The sequence below is a fragment of the Centroberyx affinis genome, unplaced genomic scaffold, assembly GCF_046629955.1.
Source record: "Centroberyx affinis isolate AG114_WGS23_722 - 3 ecotype Tasmania unplaced genomic scaffold, CSIRO-AGI_Caff_v1 ptg001798l_1, whole genome shotgun sequence".
Classification (NCBI taxonomy): domain Eukaryota; kingdom Metazoa; phylum Chordata; class Actinopteri; order Beryciformes; family Berycidae; genus Centroberyx; species Centroberyx affinis.
In genome coordinates, this window is record NW_027280188.1 from 101,392 (window position 1) to 112,661 (window position 11,270).

The 11,270-nt window shown below is 40.2% G+C and overlaps 1 protein-coding gene across 1 annotated transcript in view; it reads right to left on the bottom strand.

The window, feature by feature from the left end:
• Positions 1-5,821, bottom strand: part of tgm8 (transglutaminase 8) — a 32,096-nt gene extending 26,275 nt beyond the window's left edge. The window contains exon 1 of the mRNA XM_071529536.1: positions 5,761-5,821. Coding sequence (XP_071385637.1) covers positions 5,761-5,770 — 10 coding nt within the window. The 5' untranslated portion in view covers positions 5,771-5,821. The remainder of the gene's footprint in view (positions 1-5,760) is intronic.
• Between the last annotated feature and the right edge of the window lie 5,449 nt (positions 5,822-11,270).

The window sequence follows — 11,270 nt, forward strand, 5'->3', positions numbered from 1 at the left end:
CAATTATAGTAGTGGGATATCTTATATATTATCTTATATCTTTTATAGTATTTTTATTCTTTCTTTCATTCTAAAATGAGATATTGACCATTTGAATATAGTGGGTTAGTCCGTAGGACGTGTGTGCCCAGGGGCCAGGGGCCAGGGTCCAGGGTCCAGGGTCCAGGGGCCAGGGACCCTGTGGTTGGTAAATCCGGCCCTGCCCTGAAAACCCACTTTCCCCATCAGTCTCTACTCTAGTCAGAACTGCACAAATGTTTCCCCTGATGTTGCTGTTGACGATGCATGAAACCAAACCCGCCCACAGCTGACACTTCTGTGGAAGGAGTGTTCAGTTTGGGTTTATTTTGGCTTGACTGGTTTGTTTAAAGTCATTGGGCTTTCTAGCTATGATGTCAAAAACAAGGCTGGACTGGTCTGATAGTGGCAGGCGCCAAAACTAATATATAGTCACACATGCGTAAGACGTCAGTGATATACGTGACGGAGGTGTACTGTATGTCAATGAGGCAAGACACAGCAGGACTGGAGGAAGGTGTGTGTGTGTGTGTGTGTGTGTGTGTGGGTGACGCAGCACTGCCCTGTTCTGATACACCGATGCAAACCTGATAGGCAACATTTTTCTGTGGAAATCCACCCGTCTTATCAGCTTAAATCACAAAGTCTGTAACACATAACAGCATCTCATCCCCAGAGCCTGAAGACTCACCCGATCTGATCCTTTTTTATGTTATAGTCGGCTCAAAACATTCCTTTTCTCTGTGGCCTTCTGCTAAATCATCTGTATGTAGATGTAGATGTGTTATTATCTTTATTTATTTATTTTATGTGTGTTTTACCTATTTTATCTCTATCTCTATCTTTCTTTCTTTTCTTTCTTTTTTAATGCCATTTTAAATAGTTGTGGTCTGTGTATGTATTTTTTCTGTTTTATGTGAAGCACATTGTATTTGCCTTGTGTATGAAAAGTTTGCCTTGCCTTGCCTTGCCTATATTCATTGTCTCAATGGAATAATCTAATGACTCATCTTGTGTTTATACATGACTCCTGATTGGTGAACTACAGGAGACTCTCGTACCTTAAACGCCCCAAATGTGTCAGGACCAAACTAAAAGCAGGTGGAATGTGTGAGCTGTATGGATGTGAAGCAGGGAGCTGCTGAAACAGATGATGCCCGGTCAGAAACCTCCTCTGGATAAACTGAAGACACTCAGAGTACAGACCTCCGCCCACACTGACCCACTCTCCAGCTTGCTGTTCCACCCAAACTCATCATTCCTGTCACTTCAGTCTGAGGTTCAACTGACGCCCCCTCATATGGACCCTGTGCTCCCTGGAACCATATGTAAAACCCACTGTAAAAAAATCTGGGTGTGATAATGGACAGTGATTTTAAATTGGACAAACAGATAAACCCAGTGATAAAATCGAGCTTTTTCCAGCTGAGGCTCTTATCTAAGGTCAAGTCCTTTTTATCGTTTAGTGGTTTTGAAAGGGTTATACATGCTTTTATCTCGTCCTGACACGTTTTTAAATCCCGTCTCATTTTTATTCCTTGGCTTTTAACTCAGTATGAGAATTGCCTTTCTTTTTCTTATGGTCTTATTGCTTTTATTATTTTATTGTCCTTTTGTCTTTTAAACTGGTCTTTGTTTTTATTGTGTTGTTTTATGGTTTTTGCTATTTTGATTGTACAGCACTTTGGCCAACTGTTGTTGTTTTTAAATGTGCTTTATAAATAAATTTGGATTTGGATTCGATTTCTTGACCTTGCAAACATCCACTTAGGATCTGGAATCAAGTCTCTGTCTCCGTTAGTTTCATAGCTTTGGCTGAAAAATCATAATCGTCTAATGGTGGAAATCCCAGATCCAGATCGCCACCAAAATATTATCATTTGACCACCAGATTTCATGGAAATCCATTTCTAAGTTTGAGAAATGCTGCTGACAGACGGATAGACTAACTATCAGGGGTGAAAACAAAACTCCACTGAAGGTAAAAGGTTTAAAAAAAAAAAGTATAATGTTTAGATAATAAATCCTGAAAACATGAAATACCTGGAGACATAAATGTACTCGACTATATGGTTCTTTGTCACTTAATCCCCAATCTTTAATATTTTAATCCGCCACTAAAAGTTAGTCCATCCTTTGTTCCATTGATTTTGATTTTGCTTGAAAATTTTGCTTTTGCTTCTAATTGTTTTAATCTATTTATTTAATCGATCACACTGACTGTACGTGACCTTGCTGGTTGCTGGTTTGAACATTTCATTACCTCCTGTAGGGGTGTGTGTGTGTGCGTGTGTGTGTGTGTGTGTGTGTGTGTGTGTGTGTGTGTGTGTAACTGAGTAAACTCAGGTTATACAGTAATCTGCCTGCTGCTATTTATAAGCAGAACTTTATTGGATACTGTTTAATCGCCCGCGGTTTGAGAAACTTTCATTATGTCAGACAGGAATGTTGATGAAGCCACTTGGACTCAATCACACATTTATGGGTGTGTTTGCTTTTGGATTTGTGTGTGTGTGTGTGTGTGTGTGTGTGTGTGTGAGAGAGACACACACACACACACTGTAGTTTAGTGTAATTTTGTGTGTGTTTATGTGTGTGTGTGCAGATGATTTTGTAAGTAGCATCATGTACGAGCTTGTTTAGGTGTGTGTGAGAGAAACACAATGTAGGTCAGTAGTAGGCGTGTATGTGTGTGTGTGTGTGTGTGTGTGTGTGTGTGTGTGTGTGTGTGTGCAGCTGGTATCTCCTCCTGCTTTGTTGCTGATGGATGTTTAACATTTCATAACAGATTACACTGCATGCCAGACTCCACACTCTGCACACAGAGGGAGAGTCAGCAGCTTGAGTCGATCTCTCCTCTGGTCACATCAGTCAGAGCAGAAAAGCCGACTGTTCTTTCTTTTCTTCCTCCACCAATTTTTACTGTGGTAAACAATAACTTATGTTTCCACGCACACTAATAATGCCGATTATGGCCAATAATCAGAGTAAATTATTACTCCGATTAAAATGATTACATGACTCGGCACTTCCTTTAAATCCTGTTTGCATGCAGCTTGTGGTTATTTGATTATTTGCAGAAATGTGGGTAGTTTCTAAATCCGTCTCGCCACTTTATACTGCTACTGTCCCGCTATCAGTCCGTCCCGCAGCGACCCGGGTTCGAATCCGGCCTGCGGTCATTTGCTGCATGTCCTCCCTTCTCTCTCTCCCATACCTTCCTGTCTCACACTGTCTCTATCAAATAAAGCATAAAATGCCTAAAAATAAATCTTAAAAACAAACAAACAAACAACACTCTGCTAGTCTCCCATGTCAGATCTGTTGCTGTTATTTTAATCGGCCTGTTCCAGCTGCAACACTCCGTCCTCCTGACACCTTCAGGAGTGTTTTGGAAGCAGCAGACGCCTCACTGACTGCGTTTACATGGACTTGAGTCTCACGGTTACGATCGGGTTTTTTGAAGTATCCCGTTTTTTGTGTTTGCGCATGTAAACATCATATCCCGATTTCAGAAACCTGGATAAGCCCTTATCCCGGTTTTGAGAAACCCGATTATGCTAGCCGGAGTACTCTGAAAGAAACCGAGATACTGTTGCATGTAAACATCTGATCCTGGTTTCTGACCGCTGCGGACTACCTGTGCAGCTTCAGCCGAGAGACGGAACAGAAAAACACAAACAATGGTGGCAACGAGAGCAGAGTTTTGTCTTTCGGTGATGAAAGAATTAAATATACTTGGCAGTTTAGATGGGAGAAAGCATGTAAATGCTGACCTGTTCAAGTCTGTAGTATACAGACTACAGGACGCCGGTTTCCCAACACGCACAGTGGAGCAAGTCAGGTCACAGTGGAAAATACTAAAGAAACATTACTACAGCCAAACATCAGAACAAAACAGTCAAATTAATTTAAGGTTAACAGTTACAGAGGAATATCAGATTAACGATTTCAAAATTGCCGGTTTGTGTTGTAAACATCACAGGCGCCTGAGCAAACAGCATGCAGTGATCAGTAACCGGGATACTAGTATTTATCATGTATACGGGGATATGAATACCCAGATTTCTCTGTGTTCCATGTAAACGCCATATCCTGAATATGATCAAAACCGGGATAAGCCTCATAACCGGGATACTCAAGTCCATGTAAACACAGTCAGTGTGGAACTTGGGTTCAGGCACGACTTGGTCAGAGTGGAAGAAATGTGATTAAGGATGTGATGTATCCATGCCTTCGCAGTAGTCCACATATAATAAGATCTATTTCAAATTTTTAGAGATGCAGAAACTGTTGTACATGCTTTTATCTCCTCGCGCCTCGATTACTGCAGCAGCCTTTTCTCCTTCCGTCTTAATCAAAAAAACCTTGAAACGACTACAGACTGTACAGAACTCAGCTGCCAGGCTTCTCACCAGAAGAGGCACGATGACATCACACCTGTTTTAGCCTCTTTACATCGGCTCCCTGTTTGTTTTAGGATTGATTTTAAGATCTTATTGATTACCTTTAAGGCTCTTCATGACCTGGCTCCAGATTATATTTTAGACCTTTTAATCCCTTATGAACCTTTGCGTAGTTTGAGATCCTCGGGCGGAGAGGTCTTCTGTCCCTTCCAGTGTCCAGGCTGAAAACTAAAGGGGACAGAGCGTTTCCCATCAGGGCCCCGAGGCTCTGGGACGACCCGCCCGAGGAAATAAGGCTGAGTCAGCGTCTTTTTCAAGTCTCTTCTTAAAACATACTTTTATCGGAAAGCATTTCCTGATTTTACCTGAGCTGCCTCCTTATTTTACTTGATTTTTATTTGTTTTTAATTTCATGTTTATTATTTTAATTTTTTAATTTTGTGTTTTTACTCCCTTTGTGTTTATAATGTATCTATTTTTATGGCTTTTAGTTCATTCTAATCTCTCTGTGCTTCTAATGTGTTCTGTTTTTATTGTAAAGCACTTTGTAACCGTGTTTTGAAAGGTGCTATATAAATAAAGTTTATTATTATTATTATTATTATTATATCTTACTGATTACTGATTACTGGTTACTCTGACTATGAGCATAATCGCATTAATCTGAGTTTGGTGTTTACATTCCCTCGGCCTTGCTCACATTACTTTGCCTTCATTTCATTCTAGTTGGATTATTGGTGTGCATGTAAACGCAGCCGCTGTTTCGACTGAGTCGGTCTTCATCGGACGCTCCTAACACACGGGATGAAGACTCGACTCCACTGACACTTTGTTTACTGCTGAGATTTCCACAAGTCTGTTCTTGTGTCTCAAAATACTCCACTGAAGAAAAATCCCCCTAAAGCGCTTTAACACGTAAATCACCGACTGCGGCGGGTTCGCCAAAAAAATGTCACGTCATCAGTAAATAACTCCTGCACTGAACACCGCAGACCGATGAGATCTATAACAGCGGAAGAGGATCAGATCTGAGTGGTGGATTTCTCCTTTAACGTCCACATCAAAATCCACATTATGTTGCATGCGTCAACAATGGGATGGAAAAGTGTCAGACACAACCTCCTTCCCCCCCTGCAATAGATAGACAGACAGACAGACAGACAGACAGATAGATAGATAGATAGATAGATAGATAGATAGATAGACAGACAGACAGACAGACAGACAGACAGACAGACAGACAGATAGATAGATAGACAGACAGACAGACAGACAGACAGACAGACAGACAGACAGACAGATAGATAGATAGATAGATAGACTCTGCTGTACTTACCTAGATCCATGTTTCCAGTGAGCAGTCAGTGTCTCTGTCAGTTGGATTCTCTGTCTCGGTGACTGGAGCAGCAGACAGAGGGCCGACGTCTCTATAAGCACCTGCCAGGCCCCGCCCCCTTTCTGAGCAATGTGGAGTATGTCACGCAACCTGGATCGACCTGTCAGTCACCCGTTGCCGCTCTCAGCCTGTGTGTGGACGTCTGACGTCTGATGTGACTCACAAGAAAATTCACAGTTCTGCCAAAGCGGTTTGCAACGCATTACAGCAGTGATTCTCAACCTTTTTCATATCAAGGACCCCTAATTTAGTCCACATTAGGGCCACAGACCCCCCATTTGATGAGATTTTGTCTCTCGGGCCCAAATCTGGGAATATTTTTATTGTCAGATATGATTTTGCCCAGAAGTCCATGACTGTCTGTATTGTAGGTAGAGAGATAACAGAGAAACTATGATCAGAACAGTCTTTTCTTCTACATTCTCTAACTGTGATTTATTGTAAATGATCAATCATCAATTTGCTGGGGACCCCCTGGAACCCCCTGAAGTACCCCTGGTGGTCCCCGGACCCCACGTTGAGAACCACTGCATTACAGTATATACAATCACATCAAAACAACACATAGCGGTGATTAGGCTTCTAAATTTGGGGCATAAAGCTCATTTAAGACTAGTGTAAACCTTAGACCGGTCTGAGATTCTCAGGTTGGACTAGACTGATTAAGACTGTCTGTTACTTTAATATTACGACTGACAAATGTTTGTTTTTTGGAAAGAACCTGGAGAAGAGAGAGAGAAACAACCTGTTAGAGATCTACAACATTCAAGAAGCAACAGGTAAATATCAGTGTCTATAGCAAGTTTGATTTAAGGTCACATTTAAGTCCAAGACCAGGTCTATCTTTATGCAAATGACCCCTGATACTGTATAACAGGAGTTGTTGATTACAGCAGTGATTACTGATGAAAACAGATATTTTACATTAAAGTGATAAACAGCACGATTCCTGTTTGTCTTGATTTCTGTGACTCATTTGGTGATGAACAGTCACTGCTGTGGTGTTCTGCTCAGTCGGCCCAGCATATTTCTTCTTTCTTTTTACTTTTTTATTGATTTTTAAATTTAACAAACACATATACACCTCTCAACATAAACAACAGAAAAACGTACAAAACAGAAAAATCCCACCCCAAACCAACAACAGATGCTGCCATATGTAAAAGTTAAAATTGAAAGGAAAAACAAGTAAAACAAAATAAATAAATAAATAAATAAAATAATAATAAATATACATAAATTGTACAGGAATACGACAGGAAACAAGTAAATAGCACATACAGATGGAGCAATCGGCCATCGCCTTCCTTTTTTAATCCAAACAAACTGCTGTTACCCGGTAACATTTTACATTACAGGTTGATACTTATAGTTTAATTACGTTGTTAATTTATCATTGATTAACTACTAATTGATATATTAGTTAGCTACTCACTACATCTTAGTCACTATTATGTAATATGATAAGTGATTAAGAACTTATTAATGAATCAATAACAACAAAGTTAACTGACAGTTTATTTTATCATTATGTCACAGTTTATGTATTCATTATCTCTCTGGTAGTCACTGGTGATTATAATACTAATGAATTATGTAGTATGTAAAGAAATAACATGGGAACATACCAGCAGTTATATGTTAGTTCCTCTAAATACACTAATCATGTGTGGCTACATCTGCTAATGTAGTGATATAATCACTAATGTAATAATGTGATGTTATTATATTATCCAGATGAACAGTTTTCATGTCATTTTTGTGGCATGTAGAGGGAGCTTTTATTTTGTTTTGGCAAGATATTACATCATCAAACAGTTATTACATTATCCGTTGCTGAATTAGGAGTGTTGAAACTCCAGTGGGAGGGGAGGTTTTGTATTGGTACTGATCAATAACTTTATCAACCTACACAGAAATATTCTGGTCTGTTTGTGAGTCTTACTTCTGCCCTTTAACAGAGAACAATAAAGACACTGTTCTGTGTTTCTGTCAGGATGTTTGTTTTTTTATTTTTTTTTTATTTAAATAAGTACATTTTGCACACAGCTTTGGGTTTTACATGCTGTAAGAGAAGCTGCACCTGAACCTTTTCAGTCTTTATGTTTCCCTCTGAACGCTGAAACCTTTTTTTCACATAAAAGAGGGAGAAAATAAACCTAAAATTGTAATTATATGGTGTATATGGAGATTGAGAGCTTTAAATTCTAAAAAACAAATGGTAATGCTGGACTGATCTTTTCGGTCGGACCGGCAGAGGGCAGCGGCTAAAGGTCAGGGAGCGGTTTGGAACTGGAAGGTTGCTGGTTCCAATCCCCAGACTGTGGTTGAACTGGGCAGATCAGTGTGAAGCCAGGCAGCGCTGGGACACTGACAAAACAAATGTCTGCCAGTGTGGAAATACCACAACTAATCTGATTATTATCCTTTTTTTAATCTCTATTTATCCAGGGAGGCTGGCGGAGCGTGCTCACTCTATCAGCAACGCCCCACTTTAACAACGGAGCCATTTCATAACATGAAGAGCTCATTTCCAAACTACCAACTGCTATATATGTTGGAATTAAGTTCATTACTTGTAGTTCATCATTCATCATAGATCCAGTCTGTCAAACAACAATTAGGATGCGTACTGTCCTTTAAAAAGAGTGTTTTGTTGTTTTAATGTTGTGTTATTAGTCATTTGAGAGTCGGTCTGATCTCAACTCTCATTCACAACTTGGTTCTTTTTATTCGAAGCGTGTTGAAGCACCATGACTGTGATATGTGCAGTGTCAGTATGGGAGGTCCCAGTCAGTGTTGGTCACATGATGGTTTATAATCACATTTTTTATTTTGTGATGAATGCATCACAGAAATGAAATCAAGAACATCTGTTGCCCTGTCCTTAATTGGAGACTAAAAATGTAAAAAGGTAAAACATCACAGTTCATGTCACCTGATGTCATCTCTGCCCATCTCATCTCACCTCATCTCATCTCATCTCTGTCCATCTCATCTCACTTCATCTCATCTCTGTCCATCTCATCTCATCTCACCTCATCTCTGTCCATCTCATCTCATCTCACTTCATCTCATCTCTGTCCATCTCATCTCACTTCATCTCATCTCACTTCATCTCATCTCTGTCCATCTCATCTCACTTCATCTCATCTCACTTCATCTCATCTCTGTCCATCTCATCTCATCTCATCTCTGTCCATCTCATCTCATCTCATCTCACTTCATCTCATCTCTGTCCATCTCATCTCATCTCACCTCATTTCTGCCCATCTCATCTCATCTCATCTCATCTCACCTCATCTCTGCCCATCTCATCTCACCTCATCTCTGCCCATCTCATCTCACCTCATCTCTGCCCATCTCATCTCATTTCATCTCTGTCCATCTCATCTCATCTCATCTTGAACGTGGCTTGTTGTGTGTTGCTGGACGGACTGCTGAGCCTCTTCAGGTCAAAGAGAAGGCAGGAAACAAACTATTTCACCCACCGGCCACAGCGGCAAATAGAAGCCACTTCCACTATTTTACGGAGCCCGGGAGTGGCCATCGGGAGAAAAATAATGTATTTACTACCACGATTTACTGTAACGTGCACGATATGCAATTCGAGCTCGTTTTCTTTTTTTCGCGCACACAAGATACAATTCGTTCCCTCGATTTCCTCTTCACGTGCACAAATTGCCAAAACGTGCCCTCGAAATAGTGATATGGTGCTCTGGATATATAATACATGCGCTCTTCATGAGCTTATAAAGAGTCAGTGCACATATTGGTGATCATGTTTAAATGTGGCCTGTCCTGGGTGTGTTGCAGCCACCTGATTGTGTTTACATGGCCTGAAGGTTAAGTGGCTAAATATGTTGCAATATTTGAGGGATTTGCCTATTCAGTGTAAACAGACAATGGATATTAACATACCAAATCCTTACTAGGCCTATCTGCAATACCTAAAAGGTTCCTTTTAAGTTGCATTTTTTCCTAAACTGCAACTCATTTTAATGTTAAGCACTGACCTAAAATCACCACTCATATCACTACTGCAAATGTATTTCTTGGCGTAAGAATAACACTTGATTATAATAGATTAAAAATAAAAGATTTATGAACATTTAGTCTTGTTTTATTACAATGGCATGATACTGCTGTTTCACATCATGCACTGCATCTAACAACCTTTAAACTGTTGTGTAATCACTCTGAAGCACGGCCTCCTTTGGCTTGCTGCTTAAATTTCCCTATATATGTGGATATTTCCGTATATACTGCGTATATATATGGATTTTTACATTTTATGGAATATAAATGTATCTGTATTTATCTGTATTGAGTTGTCATTATGTTGACACCAAGACAAATTCCTGTATACTGATCGTACTTTAACAGAGTCTGATTCTGTTTCTGATAGTCTGACATGTTGAGCAGGTTTCATGACAGCAGGACCACCGACTCAAAACACCTCGTCCAATAAATCCACCTCAGCTTGAAAATTAACCACTTTTTTATAACTTCCCCCGAAACTCATGAAAAGCAGAGTTTTCACCCAATGCCACACTACCATAAATCCCCATTTCACTACAACAGATACGGACAATCTGTAAAAGTAACCCATTAACCACAGAAACTATTACACAACAGGCAGTTTGAGCCCAGAGACGCTTTCCAGCACTAGAAATATGAAGGAGACAGAGAATGTACAGTTGTTGTTGGTGGAATTTATTGAAAATCAATAAAAGCGGATGTTTACAACCAAGTTGTTCTTCCCAACATCTTCTTTTAGCAGTTCTTGTTTTTTAGCAGTGTACATTTGCATTGAAATATGTACTGTAATAAGGTTCAGAAGCCACAGACCTTAACGCATCTCATTATGTCAGACCACCTGGGTTCAGGGGTCAGGAGTCCTGCCTGGTTTCCACTGGACACTCTTTAGTCATGCTGCAGTCTGTGTGACTCAAAGCCAACATCTCCACTGCCTTTATAACCTGGTCAAACCTGGTCTAATCTGGTCTAACCTGGTCTAACCTGGTCTAACCCCGACACCGGGCAACTAGTAAGTTCATCAGCTGTTAGTTAGTCTGGGTCTCCACTGTTTAGATCCAGGCTGGAATACAGCTGAGTCAGTTGTCTTGCAAAACCAGACCAGTATCGGCTGAAGCTGCTCACAGACTCCCAGATTAAGGATTAATGGTTATTGATTTGAAATACAATGCTGCCTACATATTATGAGTAAAAAAAAAAACCTCCTTGTGCAGCACTGAGCTGTCAAACTAAATGGTAACACTGATATCTGCTCGGGAGAGGAATAATGAAACTGCCAGTTGTCTGCTGTTTGTTTCGCTGTTCTTTCACTCTTGATTCAACGTACGTGAGATGTGTTATTTTATATTTGGATGTTCTTTAGCTTGCTGGTTAATCAGTGGAGATCCAAACCAAACCAAACCAAACCAAAC